The sequence below is a fragment of the Rattus norvegicus genome, chromosome 1 (genome assembly GCF_021556685.1).
Source record: "Rattus norvegicus strain SHRSP/BbbUtx chromosome 1, alternate assembly SHRSP_T2T, whole genome shotgun sequence".
NCBI classification, from domain to species: Eukaryota; Metazoa; Chordata; class Mammalia; order Rodentia; family Muridae; genus Rattus; species Rattus norvegicus.
In genome coordinates this window covers 214325917-214348008 of record NC_141534.1, presented here as the reverse complement: position 1 = coordinate 214348008, position 22092 = coordinate 214325917, and the positions used below count along the sequence as shown (strand labels likewise).

Sequence of the window (22092 nt, the reverse complement as noted above, 5' to 3'; positions counted from 1 at the left end):
TTGGCTGCCCTTCACGGTAGGAATCAGTTAGAGTAGGGACTGTCACCTGAGGCACGTGTGCAACTGGGGAGGAGGGGTCTACAGTGGCTGTGGAAAATCCAGTGGGAGTGGGGGCACATGGGAGACTAGGGAGCCCTGGATAAGTCACCTTCCCTCTGAGTGGCAGACAGAAGTGTTCCTCCTAGACTTCTATACATGTGATTTCGGGGAAACTAGGAAAGCTGCTACCTCTGTTCCCAAGGAGTGCTGCTGGCTCCTTAATACTGTCCTTCCCTAGATGTTCTTTTTTTTTTTTTTTTTTTTTTTGGTTCTTTTTTTTCCGGAGCTGGGGACCGAACTCAGGGCCTTGCGCTTCCTAGGCAAGCGCTCTACCACTGAGCTAAATCCCCAACCCCCTTCCCTAGATGTTCTTGAGGACAGTGGAGGTCCTGGGGAGTGAGCAGGGGGAAGGAGGATCAGATTGTTTCATACATATGGGGCTAGGCACTATGAGGGCAGAAGCTTCAAGACTAAAACCTTAGCTCTCCAGATCCTGCAGCCCAGAGCCAAGATTGGGACCTACTAGTGTGATGTGCATTGGCAGACGGCATGAGCCTCCAGGGATGATTGATTGTGTGGTTCTCAGGGCGATTGTGGGTGTAATTGCACTTACACAAATCAGATATGTGGGCTCCTGGAAGCCCTGCTCCTGGAAGCCCAGCTCCTGGAAGCCCTGCTCCTGCATGTGGGCCCTGCCAGGGCAAGGAAGTATAGACTGCCGGCTTCATTCACCACCAGCATTTTCATTGGCTGTCCTCATGCTACCTAACTGTCAGAGATCCTGGCTCAGGAAGGACACTGAGAGACTGCTGTGCCAGGTAGCCAGTGGCTCCTGACTAGGACTGACAGCTGCCTGGCTGGGAGCATTGCTCCATCTAAGGGCAGGGTGGAGCCAGTGCCCCAGGCAGGCAGTAACCAGCTGAGCGCGCTCCCCCACTATGCCATTCCTCCCAGTCCATAGCTTTTCCTCTATTTTCCCTCTGTGGGTCTCGCTGTAGATCTGTGTCTGGGGAGCCCTAGGCTCTGGCTCAGGGCTGTTTTCTGTTCTGTGGGTTGTCTCTGGGTCGGTCATCAGATCCAACACCCTCCCAGTCTCTTGTCCGAAGCCTGGGTTGCGGAGGAGGGAGCCGCTAGGGAAGGGGGGAGGCGGGGCCCTCGCGTGAGTCTAAGCAGCCCCGCCCTGGGCATGGCCAGGCTCACTATATAAGGACAAGCCACTGGCCACAGTGCCGTGCCTCCACCGCTGCAGAACTCCCTTGTTCTTTGCTCACCTGCCCGCCTGCCTAGCCTGCTCCAGTTGCTGCTACCAGCAGGTACCCCGGTTCCTGCCCTACCCCATGGGAGTGGGGATGAGTGGGGATTTGGGTTGGGGACCCTGAGAGCTTGCAGAGTTTAGTATTAATCTTACACATTCATGGGAACCCTGGTCATCCCACCATTGCAGGGGCTGAGCCAACACCCCAGTTCCCAGCATAGCTGGTATAACCAGGGATTGGAGGACTCAGAGATGCCGGGCTCTTGGGGTCCATGAAATGGAAATTCCTTTTTTCTTGAGGGTGGGGGTGAGGTGGGGATAGGACAGAGGGTGTATGGGCTCCTTGAATCTTAAGGGTCGAAAGGCCAGATAGGGACCAGAATGCCCTGATCCCTGTTTTGTCTCTCTGTCCCCTAGTCTCTCTGCTTCTCTACCTCCAAGATGGTGAGTCTCTTGTGGTCCCTTCTCACAAAGGGTCAAGTCCCTGGATAGAGGGAGGGCAAGGACTGGCACCCAGAAACTTAGCCCTGCGGACTGTCAGCTTACACCCCATAACCAACTCCAGCACTGGATCCCTACCCAGTGTACCAGGCACTCACCTGTGCCACATTATCCCCAGGAGGTAGGTGCTGTCAGCCCAGTAACGGCTCCTCATCCCAATAGCACCTGTGGTGTACCACCTGCCTGCCCAGCACTTGTCTGGGTTTAGGGACACAAAGATGAGCCACGGGTCCATGACATCAGAGTGCTTTCCTAGGAAGGGACACAAAGGATTCAGCCCTGGTGTCCTAAGATGCAAGGAAAGGTCTGAGGCCCAGCCCTGGATGTCTGAGCCATCGCTTAGTTTCTGAGCCAGCAGATGATTTCCCCAGGCAAGACAGCACCCGTGGGGTGGGAATAAGACAGGCACCAGGTTGCCACCAAGCCAGAGAGAGCTAACAACCTGTTCAAAGTGGATGCTTGAGTGTATCTCCTGAAAGACAGGCCCAGTTACCAGACTTGTACAGGCCAAGGCACTGCAAGGAGTAATGGTCCCATTTCTGTCATCCTCAGAGAGGGGACAGGGGTGTCCTCTTCCTGCAGACTTCCTGCAAAGAAAATAGTGCCAGAACTCCATACACTTGTAGACATGTTGAATCAGGTGGGGTGACACAGGCTTTTAATGCAGGCATTCAGGAGTCTGAAGGAAAAGGATTGCCAGTTCAAGGCCACTCTGAGCCACATAGCAATCCAATCAACCAACCAGCCAGACAAACTAGTCTGTTTCGAGGATGCTTGCCTAGCATGTAGTGGACCCTGGGTTCAATTCCTGGCTCCGTATGAAATTCGATATAGTGGTGCACACCTGTCATCTCACTGTCTGGGAGGCAGAGTGCCTGGAGTTTGAGGTCAGCCTGATCTAAAAAGCAAAAGCCTGTCTCAAAAGAAAAGAAAAGGAAAAATGAAGGAGAAAAAGGAACAGAAGGAAGGACTGAAGTTGCGAGGCAGTTGGTAGAGTGCTGGCTCAGTCTGCACGAGGCGGAGTTCTATCCACAGCACCATGTAAATCTGCCATGGTGGAACATGCCTATAGTCCCAGCACTCAGGAGGCAGAGATAGGTGAGTCAGAAGTTCAAGGTCATTCTCCACTACACGCAAGTTTGAGGCCAGCCTCAACTACATAAAACCCTGTCTCAAAACAAAACAAACACCAATAATGAAAAGGATGCCAGCCCTCACTAAGCGTGTTCCATTGGGATGCTGAGGAGGAAACAAATTCTCCTGATAGGCAACAGCAAACTCCATGATGGTAGATGAGTCACTGAGTCTCAGCGAGAACTATCGAGGGCTAAACAATGGTTGAAGTATTTCAGGTCGGAGACATCTGTGAACCAGTTACTGTGTGTCAGCACTGTGTAGAGCTGGGATTGCAGTGACAAGAGAACAAACCCCAGGACCCTAGGGTGGGACAGACCCTAGGTGTGATAGGGGCCAGCAGTCCAATGGGGAGTACGTCCCTTCCCATTCACTGGCCCAAGACACTGTATCTATCAGTGTACTGTGCCTAGCCACAGTTCCCACTCGGCAAGCCTTCCGTCCCCCCAACTCCTTCCTCTTCTGGTCCTTTGAACTTGACCCAGGTGGGTGGACTGGGAGGCTGGCTTATACCATTGAGTGACTTAAAATGCTCCTCTGCCAATCCTGCCCAAGACATACTGTTTCTGTCCCCTGCTCAGCTCTGCCTGGATCCACTGGGTACAGAGTGGGACCATCCCCTGGGCTCCAAGGACCTGGATGGAGAGGAAGAACCATGGAAAGGAGGCGCTGGTCTGCCACCCACAGACTGCTTCCCTGGGCCCTGGCGCCAGGATGTTAGCCTGGATTGCAAGGGCTCCCCGGAAGAGGCTGAGGCTCGGGCCTGGACTGTGTACTACTACGGTCTCCTTCAGAGCTGTCTGCAGCAAGCTGGCCTTCCTGAGACCCAGGATCGCAGCCAGGCACCTCGTACAGGTGCCTCAGGGCTCCGCAAATGGGTCTCCCAGAGACAGGGAGGGACCTTCGGTTCAGCTGCTTCCCCTTGTCTGTCCCGGCTGGCTCCTCCCCCAGGCTCTGGTTCCATCTAAAGGCAAAACCAGAGGGCCTAGGGCAGGCAGGGCATGTCTCCCAGGACATCAGGTCAGGGCTCCCCACCATGTCCCACCCTACCCATCCTGCCCCCTGGAAATCCACGATATCATTTGCATATTCTGTGGAGCTGAAACTTCTAGAGCGATGTCTTAGGAGATGCTATGGATGCAGCTGAGCAGTTGCGATCCCAAGATGCCTCCTTGTTTCATAGATCAGGTGGGTCATGGATAATTTTGTGTGGACCAAATGATCTTCAGCTAGAATACATGAGAATCACAAACTCGCTCCCATCACACAGACTGGAAAACTGAGGCTTAGAGAAACAGTGGCCTTTCTGAGGTCATGTGCAAAATCCAAACTCAGGTTAGATTCATCCTCCAGTGCCTTCTGGATCAGATGCAGATAAAACAGAGCCAGTCTCAAGGCAGGATGTCGGGTTTCTCCGCTTTCATATTCAGCTCCCTCTGTCTTCTTTTCATTTGACCCCTAAGAAGGGCCTGGGAGGCCTAAGAGTGAGGGTGGGAATGTGGAGGTAGGGGAAAGTGGGCAGAAGGGCAGCAAGAGGAGGATCCTTGGTGAACGTAGCAATGTTCTCTTCCCCCAGGCTGCCCTGGGGCAGAGGTGACCTTGTGCATTCTGGGTTCCCCCAGCACCTTCCTGTCTCTGTTGCTGGAGGGCGGGGTCCAGAGCCCTGGTGAGTGTGTGCCCAAGTTCCCCACCCTCTCCTACAGAAAGGGCAGCCCTGTCCTAGCCCAGCCACATCCCAAAATACCCACCAACCTTGGCAACTGCCTGCATTCCACAAGGCCAGCTGCCATGCTCTGAATAGGGGTGGGTTCTGGGAGTCACTGACCCCCCCCACCCCCCAATGACACAGAAGCCCGGACTGGGGTGGAGGTGTCGGCGGCATAACTAAGCATTCCCTGCCAGCCAGCTGCCTTCCTCCCTCTGCCTGCAGGAAACATGCTCCTTTGCCTGTCCCCTGCCTGGCTGATGAAGGTGGCTTCTGCAGGCCAAGAGGGAGAGGCAGACCTGTTGGTCTCCAAGGCTGTGAGCTTCTATCCAGGAGGCCTGACATTCCTGGATGATTTTGTTCCCCCTCGCCATGCCACCTACTTCCTGGCAGGCCTAGGGCCAGAATTTGGCCACAGCAAGGAGGCGGCAGAGCTGGCCCGGCATCTCACTTGCCCCACTGGAGGCTCATCGGAGCTGGCACGGCTGCTGGAGGACCGGCTGCTGATGAGGTGGTTGCTGTCCCAGCAGAGTGGTGTAGCTGTGCCAGCTACCCTGGCTTTCACTTATAGGCCTCCAGGGCTGCTTCGGGGAGGGGATACCAGCCCTGGACTACGGCTGGTGGAGCTCAGTGGGAAGGAGGGCCAGGAAACACTGGTGAAAGAGGAAGTAGAGGCCTTTGTGCACTCCAAGGCCTTGGGTGATGCTTCACAGGTAACAACAGGCCCCTCTCAGCACTGAGGTCTGTGTGGGCACCTACAGGAGGGACCCCATGTTGTGATGACCAAATCCTGCTGGGAAATAATCCCAAACTCTGCCACTGTCCCATGTCTCCGTAGCAGTGCCCCGTGCCTTCCTACCTCTGTTTACTTATTGGCGCCTGTGGCATGAGCATCCTACCTTCCAGGCACATGACCTAGTGGTGGTGAGGATGGTCCTTTTCCTTTTCTGCTCTAGGTGGCTGTGAGGCTCAGTGGCTGGCGCTGGCGGGGACAGCAGGTATTGCCTCTGCACCTGCAGGAAGAGCCATCCACAGTGGTGAACACAGTGCTGGGATTGCTGGAGAAGCTGGAGGAGGAGGAGAGTGTCCTTGTGGAGGCCATGTGCCCACCTGTCCGGCTGCCCTTACCAGGTTCTCTCCTGAGCCAGCCAGAAATTGGGAGCAGAGACTGACCTCTAGACCTCTTCTGGGCTTAGACTTCTCATGTTCCTCCAGGGAGTCCTGCACCTGGCCCTGAGCTGGCTGTGCGTATCTGTGCAGTGGTGTGTCGGATTCAGGGTGATAGGCCCCTACTGAGTAAGGTGAGAATGGCTCAGGTCTAGGACATAGTCCTGTCAACCCCAGCTCTGCCTAACCCCACTGATCTGATGAGAGCCTGCCTGGTACAGAGAGGATATGATTTGGGGGAAGGGGTGCTTACTTTCAAGGGGACTCCTAGGTTGACACTTTTTTCTTCCTCTTCAACCTTCCTTAACCCTTCTATATCAGGAGCCCAAGCTCTTGTGCTTAATCTCTATTCCTTGTCCTGGGGGCCTGATTCCTTTTCCAGAATGCTTCTCCTTACAGAAGAAACAAACTCAGGGTCAGTCCCATAGGAAGGTACCAAGCTGAGGAACTCGGCAAGGCTTGGGGACCTCCTGGGTACTCAGCAGAACTCTAGGGAGATGATGAGGGTTTTCCAAGAGACCATGCTAAGGCTAGGAAAAAAACAGAGTAGCTACAGCAGGTTGGAGCAAGCATGCTTGGAATCTTCGAGCTGGGCCTAGAAGCCAGCATAACCCTGAGAGATCTGGGTACCAGATGGTCAGTAAAGCCGAGAATGATTTGCAAAGATTAGTTCTCCATGGAAGAAGTGGGTTCTTGAAGTGCAGGGAAGGTGGGGCCTGGACCTTGGTGTAGGGAAGGTGCGCAGGCATCAAAGGGGTACTTAGAAAGGTGAGCTTTGGCCGGACTTCTCCCAGTCCAGCCCCTTCTGAACTGCACTGTGGTCAGGTGGTGTGTGGCGTGGGCCGAGGGGATCAACCCGTGCGGCACCACTATACCCTGCCGAGGTCACTGGGGGTGGCGCTGGCCCAGTGTGGCCTGGAAGAAGAGGCACAGGTGGCGCTACTGGAGCAGGGCATCAAAGAAGCAGCTGAGGCCGCGTTGGCCGCAGTGCTGGCCCTGGAGGCCGGACTGAGTGTGGAGCAGCGTGGTGGACGCCAAGTGCACACTGACTTCCTCGGTGAGCACGGGAGGAGCGGCTAGGGCTGGAAGGCTTGGGCGGCGTGGGGATCGGGTTGATGTTAGCTCAGTCCGCGCATTCTCGCCCGGCCCAGGCGTGGACTTCGTTCTCACAGTGGTCGGACGCACGCTGACTCCCGTGGTCCTTAAGCTGAATAGTGGCCTGTGCCTAGAGACATGCGGCGCGCTCGAGGGACTGTGGGCCATGCCACGCCTGAGACGCTCAGCTGAGGAGGCAGCAGCCGCACCGCTGGTGGAGACCATGCTGCGGCGCTCAGGGCGCCACCTCATGGACGGAAAGCAGCTGCTGGTGATCGGCGCCGGCGGCGTCAGCAAGAAGTTCGTGTGGGAGGCGGCGCAGGACTACGGACTGAAGGTGGGCGGGACGCGGCCCAAATCGTGTTCTGATTGGTGAGGGCGGGCTATGAATGGGCGGGATTAGTTCTTCAGACAAGAGCGGCCGCTTTCCGGGGGCGGGCCTTCCTGGCGAGGGGCGGGCCCTGCTGCAGTGAGAGGGGCCCCTCAGAAAAAACAAAGGAAGAGGTGGAATAAATAGGCAGGAGTGGGCAGGAGACAGGCGGTATTACAGGTCAACAGAGGAGCTCACTTCTCTATTTTATTTATTTTTGAGAGTCTCACTATACAGTCCTGATTGACTGGAATTCTTTTTTTTTTGGTTCTTTTTTTCGGAGCTAGGGACCGAACCCAGGGCCTTGCGCTTCCTAGGCAAGCGCTCTACCACTGAGCTAAATCCCCAACCCCTTGACTGGAATTCTTAATGTAAATCAGGCTAGCCTCAAATTCCCAGAGATCTTCCTGCCTCTTCCGTCCTAATCTAGATTTAAAGTGCACCACCACGCTTAGATTTTTTTTTCTTGCTGTTTTAGGGATTGAATTAGGGCCTTGCATATACTATGGGAGCAAACTCTCTATCCCTGAGCTAGAGCCCGGGATTTCATTATTTTTATTTATTAATTTTTAATTGTATGCGTATGGGTATTTTGCTTGCAAATATGTCTGTGCACCATGTATGTAGGTGCTTGGTGTTCACAGAGGCCAGAAGAGGGCATCAATCCCCTAGAACCGGACCTAGACTGTTGTGAGTTGTCATGTTGGTGCTGAGAATCAAACCTGGTCCTGTGGAAGAACAGCCAGGGCTCTTCACTACTGAGCCATTTCTCCAGCCCCGATTTATTTTACATTTTAAATTTTATGTGTTTGGGTCTGAAGTATGTATTTGTATAAATGTGTGCAGGTGTCATTGGAGTCCAGAAAAGGGTGTCCTCAGATCCAGAGTTACCTGAAGTGGGTGCTAAGCACTCTGTCCTCTGTGAAAGCGGCAAGTTCTCTTAATGCCTGATCTTTGAGATATGTTCTCATATAACTCATGATGGCTTCAAACTCCTTATATAGCTGAAGCTTGCTTTGAATTAATTCTCCTACTCCACCTCCAGATTCTGGGATTTTAGGAGTGCTACTTTATATTTATATTTTGTTTATTTTCATGGTTATTTATTTATTTAGTGGCTAAGGCTGGCACGAAACTTTCTGAGATCTTCCTACCTCTGTCTCCCACTCTCTTGAGCTCCCCCTCCACAGCCCCCCCCAAAGATTTTTACTGTGTAGCCCAGACTTGGCACACATAACACACAGTCCTCCTGCTTCAGCCTCCCAAACGTTAGAATTGCAAGTATGTATCACCAAATCTTGTAGCTACTAGGTCTTGAACAGCTGGGTAGGAAGAAGGTTAGCTCTCCCTAGGGAGAAAGATCTTTGAAGCCGAATTCCTGCCGCTTGGCACATAGGATGCTCCAGGAGTAATATGAACACTTTATTGATTTCAAGTTAAGTTTATTGTTGGAAGAAGGCAGACAGGGACTTACATTGTAGGAACTGGAGTTAGCCAGTCAACAGACATCATCATTCCTACTGAAACAGATAAGAAAGCTGAGTCTTGGGCTGGAAAGATGGCTCAGGGGTTAAGAGTACTGATTGCACTTCCAGAGGTCCTGAGTTCAATTCCCAACAACCACATGGTGGCTCACAACCATCTGTTATGGAATCTGATGCTCTTTTCTCATGTGTCTGAAGACAGCAACAGTGTACTTATAAATTAAATAAATAAATACATCTTTTAAAAAAAGAGAAGAAAGCTGAGTCTTTCTCAGGCTGGCCCTAGTTCACCACAGTGGCCTCCTTGTCCATTTCCTACCATGCACAGTCCCTGAGGAATTCTCCACAGCCTTAGCATCACAATTCCTTCCTGATAGTGTATATTATATGCCAGTTGAAGGACTGACAGACTCCTGATGCCAAGTTACCTTATGCACAGCCACTTCTCCCTCATCAGTGGCTGCTTGCGCCTTGAATAGCAGCTGCCTTGTATCACTGTTCACCAAGCAAAACACAAGCTTTGGGGACACGGGGCTCCTCAGGAGTCCTGCACATCACATTACATGCAGAAGGATTGATAAACAAGCCACAGGTCTCCAGCCCCCAACCCTGACGGCTGGTCTCCAAGCCCTGCAGGGAAGCTGCCTGTGATGAGTCCTCTGGTGTACTCTTCTCGCACCCTGCTCCTCTCACTCAGCCTGCCCTTTCCTCCTGAAGATTTTGTCTTCTGTCTTCTCCCCCATCCAGGCTGACATAGGTGTTTACATGTTTATTCAAGTTGTCAGTAAACATATATTGAACACGTGGTGTCTACCCTGTAGAACACCATCCTGTATCTTCCCTGGCCCAGCATCTGCTCACACGAATGTCCCTCCGGTTTGTTTCAGCTGCACTTGGTGGAATCAGACCCCAACCACTTTGCATCCCAGCTGGTCCAGACCTTCATCCACTTTGATGTGACTGAGCACCGGAGGGATGAGGAGAATGCTCGGCTGCTGGCTGAGCTGGTACGGGCACGGAACCTGAAGCTAGATGGCTGTTTCTCCTTCTGGGATGACTGCTTGGTGCTTACTGCTCTCCTCTGTCGTGAGCTGGGTCTGCCCTGCAGCCCCCCAGCTGCCATGTGCTTGGCAAAGCAGAAGAGCCGCACCCAACTGCATCTGTTGCGATGCCAGGGCCCACCCTGGCCTTCGACTTCCCTCCATGCCGTGGCCTGCTGCCCACTGGAGAGCGAGGCTGACGTAGAGAGAGCCATTTACCAGGTACCTCTGCCCGGTGTGATGAAACTGGAATTTGGGTCAGGAGCCGTAGGCGTGCAGCTGGTGAAGGATGGGCCACAGTGCCACGAGCACTTTTCCCGGATCCTCCATGACTTGCAGGGTGAGGCTGACCACCCAGGCATTGGACTGGGCTGGGGCAATGCCATGCTACTGATGGAGTTTGTGGAGGGCACAGAGCATGACGTGGACCTGGTGGTGTTTGGTGGACGGCTGCTGGCTGCTTTTGTCTCTGATAATGGCCCCACAAGGCTGCCTGGCTTCACAGAGACTGCTGCCTGCATGCCCACTGGGCTAGCACCAGAGCAGGAGGCCCAGATGGTGCAGGCAGCTTTTCGCTGCTGCCTGGGCTGTGGGCTGCTGGATGGGGTTTTCAATGTGGAGCTCAAGATGACTGGGGCTGGGCCGAGGCTCATTGAGATCAACCCTCGAATGGGAGGGTTCTACCTTCGAGACTGGATCCTGGAACTCTATGGTGTGGATTTGCTTTTGGCTTCTGCAATGGTGGCCTGTGGCCTGCAGCCTGCCTTGCCTGCCCACCCTCGTGCCCGTGGCTACCTAGTGGGCATCATGTGCCTGGTGTCCCAGCACCTACAGCTGCTGAGTTCCCCTGGCAGTCGAGAGACTCTGCAAGCTCTCCATGACCAGGGTCAATTACGACTCAATCTGCTGGAGGAGGCCCTGATACCTGGCCAGTATGAGGAGCCCTATTGCAATGTGGCTTGTGCTGGGGCCAGCCCTGCTGAGGCCCGTCACCGCCTGCTAGGCATCTGTCAGGGCTTGGGCATTGACAGGCCCAACTACCCAGTTGCCCATTTCCTGTCTCATTTCAAATAGCACTGGGGTCCAGGAGCAGCAGGCATGGAGTGCTAGGAGGAAGGACTGTGGTGGTCTGTTTCCCTGTTCCTCTCTGTCACTCTGCCCCAAACCTGGTTCAGCACACTCCCATGCCTCAGGTCTATTCCAGAACAGTAGAGCCATTTTGACATCAAAGTCTTCTGGATTCAAGGACCATAAAACAAGGATCTGGAATTTGCTGGGTCCTCTTGCCTTCCAGAAAGCCTCCATCTAGTCCCAGCTATCCCCAGGACTCTAGCCTTAAAGAACTAACAAATATCAGCACCACACTATCAGTGCCCAGCCCAGGTGGGAATGGTAGAACCCTGGCTCCTCCTCTTTCACTCCTCCAACCTTCCAGGTCTGTCTCTTCCTGTCACCTATGCAAGGAGAGAACCTCCGCTGACCCCTAGCCTTGGACAAAGGCCATGAAATCTGAGATTAGCACACCAGTCTTTATGCAAAGTCCAGGACAGTTGTAGAGCCTGCTGAAAATGTCTGGCAGTGCTTCCCCGTGCCCGTTGGCCTGAGCAGTAAAAGCAAATGTCTGTGATCAGCAATAGGCGTAACCATTTCCCCTCACACGTTCAGGCAGACCCTAGTGCCCCCATGCTACAGATGAGGAAGCAGGCACAGAGAGGAAAAAACCGACTGCCTCCAAGGTCCTAGCTCAGTGGATGTCAACAGGATGCAGAGGCACCTTCTCTGTTTACTGTGTTACGTGCTCTGTCAGCCTCCAGGTCCTCTCCACTTTCTATCTTCATTCATAAGCAGCTTCAGACTCCTGAACACCTCCCTTCCATAACACCTCCCTCCCATATACCATGCATGTTCCCCACCAGTTTGTTGCTTTGGCCTCTGGCATACATCCCTAGTCTGGCCCTGGGACTTCTGTGTACAAACCTTTCCTCATTCTGGGAAGCTAGCTACTTTGAAAACTCCTGTCTCTGCCCAGTACGGGAGCCATGGACAGCTCCCAAAACATGCCTACCCAAATAAAGACTTGTGAACTAGTGAAGTATCTGGAATCCAGTTTTTGTTTTAGATAGTGCCCCCATCTGGGTTCAGTAGGTGGGGAGCTGGGAAGTGGGAGGGAGAAGTGGAAAAACATCCTATTGGCTGGGCCCCAGGGTTGACCTTTGCCAGGAGCTTACCTTACACCTACATGTAGGCCTAAGTTTGAGGATGTCTTTTTCTTGAATTATAATCCTAGGTCACATTTAGGCAGTCATCCCTCTGCTGACCTGGATACGCCTAAATTTTGCTCATCTGAGTTCACACCCTGTATCCCAGTGGGTGTCTCCTGTGTAATGGAGAGGCTATCCAGACTCTCTCCATCAAAATGCACAGGCTTGGTTTGGGATTGAACCCAAGCAGTCAGGTTTGTGTGGCAAGTGATTTATCCTTTGAACCATCTCTCCAGTTCTCATCCATCCTTTCAACCATATTCTATTAAAGTATCTATTCTGGGCTAAGCAGCAGGAATACTTGGTATGCTTAAATTAGCAAAAGGCCATATTTAGGTGTGTTGAACCCTTCAGAACGGGAGCCTTGTAACAAAGCCCAGAAAGTGTCAGACCTGCAGGGTTTGTTAGCTTCAGCAAGGTTGTAAGGAGTATCCCTAATACAGCCTGCTGCTCCTTAATACAATCGAACAGACACAACTTTTCTTTCAGGGCAGCTCACAGCTCTAAGAAGAGCTGAGGAGTTGCCATTTAAACCCAAACCTTCATGCACCTGTAATTCCGCCCTTTAAATCTTTAACTTGCCCCAGAGTCAAAATGGGAACCTCTGTGCGTGCGGCTCGGGTTGACAGCTGGCCCGGGAGAAAGCCCGGACTAGGAAGTTGGTCTAGTAAAGCCTATTCATAAGGCTGCAGGATGGGCGGTTCAGATCTCTGGAACTACGACTCCCGAGAGGCATTCCGACAGGCGCCATTTTTTCTTCCAACCCGACTTGAGAGTGGGCGGTGAGGCTAGCTTGCGTCAACAGAGCGCGCGGCTGCTATCGCGGAGGGATGACGTAGAGCACAAGCCTAGGGCTGTCAGTCAGAGCGCTGCCTGGTCCGGGCCAAGGGTCCCGCGGGACCGGCGGGGCCATGGCGGCCGTGTTTGATTTAGACTTGGAGACCGAGGAAGGAAGTGAGGGCGAGGGCGAGCCGGAGTTCAACCCTGCGGTGAGTGTTTCCCTCCGGGCGGGACTGGACCCAGGAACCCAGCTGGTTAACCAAAGCCCTGGCGCTCCCTACAGAGTGGTTTGTGACACCTACAAACCCCCATCCTTCCCAGCACCAGCCTCAGCCCCAGCACTAGCCCCTACCCTTGGACCCGATCTTCCCTTTTCTATCCTTGGTCTGTCCTTCCCAACCTTTCTCCATCCCTGCTGCTGTCTTCCTATCCTTGGTCCTCTCCCCTGGTTCAAGCAGTTCGGCCCAGGTTGGGAGATGTGCTGGCACTTTTCATAGCTCTTATCACTTGGTTTCTCACAGGACGTGTGTCCCCTTGGCGAGTTAAGGGCTGCTGGCCTGGAGTGAGTGAGGGTCTTGCTTGGGGGATTGGGGGATGGAGTAGGGGACGGGACTTGGCGTATACTAGAGCCTTGCCTTCATTAACTCATTATATCTTTAGGACAGTGGGACACTATGAGGAGGTGGAACTGACAGAGAGCAGCGTCAACCTGGGTCCTGAGCGCATCGGACCCCACTGCTTTGAGCTACTGAGTGTTCTGGGCAAGGGGGGTTATGGCAAGGTACTAGCATCCCTTCCCCTCATGGTGACCAGCTCTAGCCTGAGACAGCATACCAACCTTCACACCCAATAGGCTTGTAAATCTACTGAGTCTCTGATAGGATTCAGAACTGAAAACCTGAGGGAGGGAAGGGCAGATCCTTTCAAAATCTGGTGGAGATCTTTACTGTCCCACCCTTAAGCTGACCTTAACCCTTTTGGTCCCAATACTAGAGCTTTAGGGTGGGGCTCCTTGAAAATGGGATGTGGTCAGGGAAGTTAATCCTGTCTCCCTTGCCCTACAGGTGTTCCAGGTGAGAAAAGTGCAAGGCACCAACTTGGGCAAAATATATGCCATGAAAGTCTTGAGAAAGGTGAGTCATTTGCTCAGACAGCAAAGACAGAGTAGCTGCCACCCCCAGCAACCTGTGCCAGGTCTTGGAAAGCCAGCCAGAAACATGATAAAGTCGGTCCTTATCTTGGCCCTTGCTGACTTAGTTTCTGTCGTCATATATACTATTTTGGAGTAATTCTTAAATGGAAGCAACTTGCCTGCTAGAGCACGTATGACAAGTTTTGATTCTCAGGACTCCCGAGGGCAGGCGGTACTGTTGGCATTCAGTGAATAGAAGCCCAAGATGCAGCTCAGCAGGAACCCACAACAAAGAATTGCCTGGCTCAGTGTCAGTAGTGTCCAGGTTAGCTGAACTTGGTAGGTTACATCCTTAGTCTCAGGACCTGAAGGGATAAAGCTGGAGGATCTGAGTGAGCCGTAGGCCACCCTGGGCTACATAATGATACCTTGTCTCAAAACAAACAAACAGAAAAGTATCAAGGGTGAGGAAATGAGAGGATAAACCAGTTCCAGAAAAGTAAAGTTTACTGCTCACAGCAGCAGAATTACAGAAGAGATTCAAGTGACCAAAGATGGCAGAAGGGTAATGGCCGAGAAGCAAGAGAGAAAGACAGGAGTGTTTGTGTGTGTGTCTGGTGGGGAGATAGCGGCAGGCGCGTGGGGGGGGGGGCAGTATCTAACTGTAACTGACTAATAATCACTCAGAAGTTCTAATCATTTTAATTTGTGTGTGTGTGTGTGTGTGTGTGTGTGTGTGTGTGAGAGAGAGAGAGAGAGAGAGAGAGAGAGAGAGAGAGAGAGAGAAACAGAGGTATGCCAGGTGATTTACCCATGTATAGAGGCAGGGGGGAGCATAGGATACCCTACTTACTATCACTTACGCTCATGAGACAAGGTCTCACTGAATATGGTGCTTAGCAAGCCCCAGTGATCCTTCTGTGTCCACCTCACACAGACCCGGGTACAGGCACACAACAGCCATCCTTGGCTTTTTATATTGGTACTGGAGATTTGAACTCAGATCTTTGTGCTTTCATAGCATGCGCTTTTAACTTCTGAGTCTTGTGCCCAGTCCTCCCATTATCTCTTTTTTTCACCTCCCATTGTCTTTGTCATGATCGGATCTTATGGAGGGCAGACTGGAGAAGCTTCTAGAAAAAAGGGGCTCATTGTGATACTGTTTCACCCTTGGTACCCTGACTCTATGGGTTGGTTACTACTGGTGGGATGACGATGATATCACTGAACTGCCATGGTCTATGCAGACTTAGAGTCTAGACACTTATATACCCAGGTTGTGTTTCAGTGTTTATTTGAAACAAGAGTCATGACTTCCTTTGTACTGGAACACTAGCTCCTTTGTATAGTTCAATACTGAGGTTGAGTATTCTGCAACAATAAATCAGCAGGGCAAAAAGGAAAGTGCTGTGGGTGCCTCACCTTCTAACTTGCTCCTGCATCTCTAGGCCAAGATTGTATGCAGTGCCAAGGACACAGCACATACCCGGGCTGAGCGGAACATTCTAGAATCGGTGAAGCACCCCTTCATTGTAGAACTGGCCTATGCTTTCCAGACAGGTGGCAAACTCTACCTCATCCTGGAGTGCCTCAGTGGTAAGTGTGTGGGTCAGGTTTAGTTAGGCGTGTGTAGCAGGGAGCCAGCCCGGGAACAGTGGGTGGGGACTTAGGGAATCCTGAGAGGTATGATTGTGGAGGATGGCTAAGAGGCTCACACAACCATGCCTGGCCATGTGTCCATCTGTCTGTCTCTCCATCTGTTCATTCATTCAGCAAACATCCATCCAGTGCCTAGTGTTTGTGGGGTGGGTGGGGCTGGTGGGAGTTTGTAATAACTGATGTTTAGAGAGAATTTCATCCACTTTTTGCTACCTCTCCTGCCTGTCCCCTGTGTGCCAGGCACCCAGTCAGGCCTCATCTAGCTGCATCCTTCTTGGAAGTCTCAGGGGTGGTTACTGTTTCTATAAGGTTTATTTCTTGTTGTTATTAGTTTGTTTTTTTGTTTTTGTTTTGTTGAGACAGGATCTGCTTATATAGCCTTGGCCTGCCTGGAACGTAACTGTATAGACCAGACTGTCCTTGAACTCAGGAGGTCTACCCTGAATTCAGATCCTCAAACTCAGGAGATCTGCCTGTCTTTTGCATACTGAGAACTGGTGTTCAAGGCGTGTGTTACACACCTTCTTATTTTGTCTTTTTGAGACAGGATCTCACTATATAGCATTGGCTGGCCTGGAACTCACTACATAGAATTCAAAGACATTCCGTGCCCCTGTCCGGGATTAAAAGCATGTGGCACTACACCCGGCAGGTCCGTTTCTAAACTAGCTTTGAGGGTCTAGCTTACGTGGGTTCTTGTGTCACCTCCACTAATTAGGTCATCTTCCTAGAGCATGCATCTCTAAACACCCAAACAGAGCCTTGGTCTTTTCGGTCATGCCCATTCCTCACCAAGAGTGACTGAGAGCCATTCCTTCTACCTGTCTGCCCAGTACCAGCTGAGCCCTACAAGCTTCTTCCTGCATGCTTGGCATCCCTTTCCACTCTGTCAAGACACAGAGCCACACCTCCACTACAGTCTTCCATTGTTGTATCCAGATTAGCGTCCTCTGCCTTCTATCATGAGGTTCTAGGAAGTTCCCAGAGCTATTGCCTGTGCTTGGCATCCTAGAGCAGTGTCCACATGTCTGTCTTCCCATTAGACTGAGCGTCCTGAGGGCAATGGCTGGGTCTCCTCAACTCTGCCCCAGCTTCACGCAGCACAGGGCCAGGCACCGAGTGAGTAGGCGACGGTAGATGTTTGCTGATTGAATTGAGTCCCCACGGCAGCTCTGGGAGGCAGGTAGGGTGGGATCTACAAGTCCCATTTTTCTCTAGAAGAAACTGACCCTCAGACAGTAATGGGGCTGGGCCCGAGTGCACAGCTGCTCATGTGCTTGTGTCACAGGTGGTGAGCTCTTCACACATCTTGAGCGAGAAGGCATCTTCCTGGAAGACACAGCCTGGTGGGTCTCTGGGGGTGCCTTGTCCTTGCCTTTGCCCCAACCTTTGCCCTGCCTTTACCTTATTCTGTCTTTGCAGCTTCTACCTGGCAGAGATCACACTAGCCCTGGGCCATCTCCATTCCCAAGGCATCATCTACCGGGATCTCAAGCCCGAGAACATCATGCTCAACAGCCAGGGTGAGCATGTTGCATGCGTGCACAGGCATTACCCCTTGTCTTGCCAGGGTCTGCAGGACAGGGCTGAGGAGCCCACAAGCAGGCCTGGCCATCTGTCATCCCATGGCATCTCTTTCAACATTCTTCCTCAGGCCATATCAAACTGACAGACTTTGGACTCTGCAAAGAGTCCATTCATGAGGGTGCTATCACTCACACCTTCTGTGGCACCATTGAGTACATGTAAGTAGCACATGGCTGGCCAGGGTGTGAAAGAATAACCAGAGAGGGCCTGCCCTTACTGACAATTCCACCTGCCTCCCAGGGCCCCAGAGATTCTAGTGCGCATCGGTCACAACCGGGCAGTGGACTGGTGGAGCCTGGGAGCCCTGATGTACGACATGCTCACTGGATCGGCAAGTCCCGCTTCCTTGGGAGCAGGGTGGGTGCTGGGGAGATCCCTTCCAGGTTGGGGCAGGACTGGGTGGGAGGACCCCTAGGCTGCCCTCACCCTCTGCCTTCTCCAGCCGCCCTTCACCGCAGAGAACCGGAAGAAAACTATGGATAAAATCATTAAAGGGAAGCTGGTGCTGCCCCCCTACCTCACCCCGGATGCCCGGGACCTTGCCAAAAAGGTGGGGCTCTTTCTCACCTAGGGGCATGTCTCTGTCTCTTCCCCTAAGCCCTGTCAGCAACTCTGCACATATGATTGACTGTCCCTAGGCTCTGGGGAAGGCCACCCCCAGTCCCGCCTGCCTGTGCAGTTGGTCTCTGGGAATGACAAAAACATTGGCTTTGAGATTCAAAACCCTGAGTTCAGGCCTGGGCTCTGAACCCTGAGCAGTACTGGGTCTGTGTCTGTATCAGCAGGGTGTTCTTGTGAGTTAGCCCTGCTCCTTCAGGCCGGTACCAGCCTGTTAAAGGAAGGGGAATGCCATAAAGACTTCCTGAAGAGGGCACTGTTGACCCAACTCTGAAAATATTGAGGGGTTCAGTGGGCAGAGGCCATGTTCTAGATCTTTTACCCTATTTCTGCTTGCCTCCTCCCCATACTGGAGGCTGGGCTTCCCATCAGCTTCTCTCCACCCTTACCTCTTCCTTTGTGCAGTTTCTGAAGCGGAATCCCACTCATCGAATTGGGGGTGGCCCAGGAGATGCTGCTGATGTGCAGGTGAGTCTGGTTTTGTCACACAGAATTGGGGCCAAAGGATGAAGTAGATTATAGCAGTGGGCTAGGCAGGGTGAATAATTGACATATTCCCTGGCACTCTCTACCCTCAGAGGCACCCGTTTTTCCGGCACATCAATTGGGATGACCTCTTGGCCCATCGTGTAGACCCTCCCTTCAGACCGAGTCTGGTGAGTGTATGGGGAGTCTTTTTGGCCACATGGCATGTGGAGGTCCTGCACTTTGTATTCCTTTAACCCCCTCATGGATCTCCCTGAAGCAATCAGAAGAGGACGTGAGCCAGTTTGATGTGCGATTCACACGGCAGACGCCAGTAGATAGTCCAGATGACACAGCCCTCAGTGAGAGTGCCAACCAAGCCTTCCTGGTAAGAGCCTGGGAGTTATGGGCACCAGAACAAGGATTGCAGCTAGGGATTAAAAGTCAGCATCACCTGGCCTGGCCTCTCCCCACAGGGCTTCACGTATGTGGCACCTTCTGTACTGGACAGCATCAAAGAGGGCTTCTCCTTCCAGCCTAAGCTGCGCTCCCCCAGACGCCTTAACAGCAGTCCCCGCACCCCTATCAGGTACCCAGGGACAGGGCAGGCATGTGGCTGGGGCAGGGTTCCCTAGCATAGACAGGTACCTGTGGGCACTCTGGTCAAGCTTTTCTTTAGTTAGAAGCTAGCCTCAGGCTCCTGCTCATTGTGGGACCCCAGTCCCTATACATCTGTAACAGAGGCTGCTAAAGTGGTAGTTTGTGGACCTACAACTTGTGTGCCTTAGTAGATAGAGTGCCTAACCTCCCTCATCTGCTGCCACTATTCCTGACTAGGCCTAGGAGGCTCTCACTGTGCCTTGGTTTCTCTTGCAGCCCCCTCAAGTTCTCTCCCTTTGAGGGGTTCCGGCCCAGTCCTGGCCCACCAGAGCCCATGGAGCCATCTCTACCTCCACTCCTGCCACCACCATCATCACCACCACCCACAAGTACTGCCCCACTTCCCATCCGTCCCCCCTCAGGAACCAAGAAGTCCAAGAAGGGACGGGGCCGCCCTGGGCGCTAGGAGAATAGAAGAGACAGCTGTGAGAACCTGACTGGCTCCGACCTGTGGATGAGATGAGAGTGTGCTTGTGTGGGGGGAGGGTGAGCCTTACAATCGTGTACAGGAGGGCTGCAGGCTGCAGCCACTGGAGGTGTTCCCACCCCCCATCCCATCAGAAGGGACTTGGCCTGTCTTTGGACCTGTGCCCTCATAGGATTAAAGGACTGAATCATGGCAGAGTGACTTTGGCTGGACTTCAGAACACAAGAGTGGCTTGTTTAGGGAGCCGAGGGGATTCTAAAGGACCATGGACCTCATTGCTTACAAAGTTTTATTTTCGGTATATCACCTGTCCAGTGTCTATCTGGGGCGCACACACTTCGGGGAACTGGTGGGACTGTCAGTTTAAGGAGCTCACGTGAGGGTTGATGATGAAGGTCCAAGGCAGTTTGTATCTCACCATGACAGCATGGGAAGAGAGTCAGGCTGGGGCAGGACCGGAGAACAAGCTGACTCCTACAGTGCGGTGACACGAAGGCCCTGGTCCCTGGCTCTCCCAGCACTGTCATCCCAGGCAGCACTGCCTGAAAAGGCATGCAGGTCACTCAGAAGGGCCTCAGCACTGCTGCCTGAGCCCACAGGACCCTGAGAGCTGAGGCCCAGGCCCCCCTCACTATCTGTGTCATGTACATCTGGGGTCTGCTGTGCCTCACAGCGCTGCTCCTCTTCCTTGGCATCAGCTCCCTCGGGGCCACCATCCATCATGAAATCTTCTGCGTCCTGTTCATCTTCCTGCGGCTCTGGTTCTTCTGGGGATCCCAGCTCAGTGCGAGCTCGAAGCCAGCGGCCTGCAGGGCTGGCCCAGAGCAGGCGGCAAGTGCGGCCCCACAACATGGCACCCAGGCGAGCTGGGTGGTAGTACCCCCCTGAGGCATGGCTGAGGCGACGCCAAGCCAAGGCTAGGCCAGTGACCAGCAGCAGTAGGAGCAAGAGCAGCAGGACGATGGTGACCACATTGGAGCCCGCACCATCATCTGGGCCTGACCCAGAGGCCAGTGCTCCTGGCAGGGCCAGCAGCACCCCAAATCCGAGGGTACCAGGCAGAGCCTGTGGGAGACAGTAGGGAGGAGTTGTCACCTGATGAGACCAACAGGATTCTGACAAAGACTTCAGCTGCCTCAGGCAAAATAGGGACAGTCAAGCAGAAAATCCTCAGCCCATATTTGGTCAGGGCCTTGCTCTAGTGTGCTTACCTTAAACTCAACCCTGTAATTCACTTCTTACTGCCTGAGGCCTGTGCCTGCCTAAGGCCTGTGCACTGCCTTCCCTCTGTTTAGACACAACTTCCAAAGCCTCATGGCTACATTCTTGTCTAGGTAGGCCTGACTGATGAGGCCCTGCCCAGACTTTTTTTTTTTTTTTTAATTTATTCACTTTACATTCTGATCACTACTCTTCTCCTGCGTCACCCCCTCCCAGACCTGCAAGACTTCTACAGCTAACTTGTTGGGTGGACCTCAGCCCACCCATTCACCAACCGCAGGTCCCCTTGATTACTCTTTTCCCCCCAAACCCCACACTGGAGAATACTCTCTTGATCTATTCTGTTGCCTTGCCTTTCCCACCTGGATTGGGAGGGTGAGGAGGCTAAGCATCTAAAACCATGTGTGGCACATAGATGCTCAGTGGATATTAGCTAGAAGATAAGTGGCCTGCCCTGCAGTAGAGGGAGTTTAAGGGCCCTAAGAGGCTAGTGGCAGGTGGCTCTCTGGGGGCTGTGATGAAGATATCTAGACCAATTCAGAGGTTGATTGGTTCTAGAATGAGGGTTGGGGATTTAGCTCAGTGGTAGAGCGCTTGCCTAGAAAACGAAAGGCCCTGGGTTCGGTCCCCAGCTCGGGGGGGGGGGGGGGGACCGGATGCAGGTTCTAGAATGAGGGGTCTTTGAGGCCCCTCTTCTCAACTTTGCTGCCCCAGTTGCAGGGTTTCCGTTCAGCTCCCCACTCTACCCTGAAGGGCCTCAGGCATGCAGGGCCACCCAGCTTGGGGGCAGCATGTGTAGCTATCAGAGGAAGCCTGCGGTTGGAACAAAGCAGGTGGGGGTGTGTGGTAGCAGGGGGGAAGGGTGCAGGTCACAAGGCTTCCCTTCAGCACACCAGGCTCCGGGGAAGGAGTTATACCCAAGCTCAGCTTATCAGGGGACCAGATGGGAGGCTATCCCAAGGGTCTTGGAATAGGGCTGTGCCTAGAGGAACTGGAGGACCTACCTTTAATTCCAGAGAGCCCAGATCTGAGGTGAGGGCCAAGTTCCAACCCATTCTAGTCCTGGGTCTTGCTAACCAAGGCTATGGAAGGAGACCCTTAACTCCTGGAACCTTGATATTCCATCCCCACCCACTGCGCCCCAAGAACCCAAAGGGTTCCACAGCTCACCATTGATCCGATGGCCTTTGCACGGGCACCCACCTCTGAGTCTGGCTGTGTTTAGTGAGAAGTGAACCCTGGGAGCTCAGTACAGTAGCTAGTAGGAGTTACTGACTTCCGTTTCCTGCCCCAAATGCCCCACCCACTCTGGCCTATTAGAGGACCCTCATTGGGGGTCTCAGCCTCAGGATTACCCAGACCCACACCAGGTCTTCCATGGACCTCTAGGTGAGGTTAGGGCCACAGGATCTGTGACCAGAACTCCAAAGAGAGGAGGTATGCATCTAAGGCAATATGTATATTTATTAGCTTTATATATATTTATATACAT

General features: G+C 53.0%; 3 protein-coding genes across 14 annotated transcripts; 2 read left to right on the top strand and 1 right to left on the bottom strand.

Moving 5' to 3' along the window:
• Positions 1-1270: 1270 nt before the first annotated feature.
• Carns1 (carnosine synthase 1) lies at positions 1271-11882 on the top strand. 9 transcript variants are annotated; one of them, XM_087562702.1, is made up of 10 exons: positions 1271-1352; positions 1712-1738; positions 3511-3784; positions 4506-4595; positions 4860-5145; positions 5591-5765; positions 5850-5935; positions 6627-6858; positions 6953-7233; positions 9638-11882. In XM_087562702.1, the coding sequence occupies exons 6-10, from the start codon at positions 5735-5737 to the stop codon at positions 10862-10864; spliced, it is 1857 nt and encodes a 618-aa protein (XP_087418828.1). In that variant the 5' UTR covers positions 1271-1352; positions 1712-1738; positions 3511-3784; positions 4506-4595; positions 4860-5145; positions 5591-5734; the 3' UTR covers positions 10865-11882. The 9 variants fall into 9 exon arrangements, with proteins under 9 accessions (XP_087418828.1, XP_087418793.1, NP_001414721.1 ...); XM_087562667.1 differs by having other exon boundaries at positions 4860-5347; positions 6974-7233; NM_001427792.1 differs by having other exon boundaries at positions 4860-5347.
• A 1008-nt stretch (positions 11883-12890) lies between these two features.
• On the top strand, positions 12891-19680 carry Rps6kb2 (ribosomal protein S6 kinase B2). 4 transcript variants are annotated; one of them, NM_001010962.2, is made up of 15 exons: positions 12891-13040; positions 13353-13393; positions 13492-13612; positions 13896-13964; positions 15412-15559; positions 16911-16968; positions 17045-17145; positions 17277-17367; positions 17450-17540; positions 17652-17759; positions 18233-18295; positions 18406-18483; positions 18573-18680; positions 18769-18881; positions 19169-19580. In NM_001010962.2, exons 1-15 carry the CDS (start codon positions 12963-12965, stop codon positions 19356-19358), a joined length of 1458 nt encoding a protein of 485 aa, NP_001010962.2. In that variant the 5' UTR covers positions 12891-12962; the 3' UTR covers positions 19359-19580. The 4 variants fall into 4 exon arrangements, 3 of the variants coding, with proteins under 3 accessions (NP_001010962.2, XP_087429884.1, XP_087429891.1); XR_015630934.1 differs by having other exon boundaries at positions 12911-13040; positions 17450-17518; positions 19169-19680; XM_087573758.1 differs by lacking the exon at positions 16911-16968 and having other exon boundaries at positions 12911-13040; positions 19169-19680.
• On the bottom strand, positions 19652-21813 carry Ptprcap (protein tyrosine phosphatase, receptor type, C-associated protein). Its single transcript, NM_001024289.1, has 2 exons — positions 21771-21813; positions 19652-20444 (listed from the first exon to the last, which is right to left on the bottom strand). Exons 1-2 carry the CDS (start codon positions 21771-21773, stop codon positions 19854-19856), a joined length of 594 nt encoding a protein of 197 aa, NP_001019460.1. The 5' UTR covers positions 21774-21813; the 3' UTR covers positions 19652-19853.
• Positions 21814-22092: the final 279 nt, after the last annotated feature.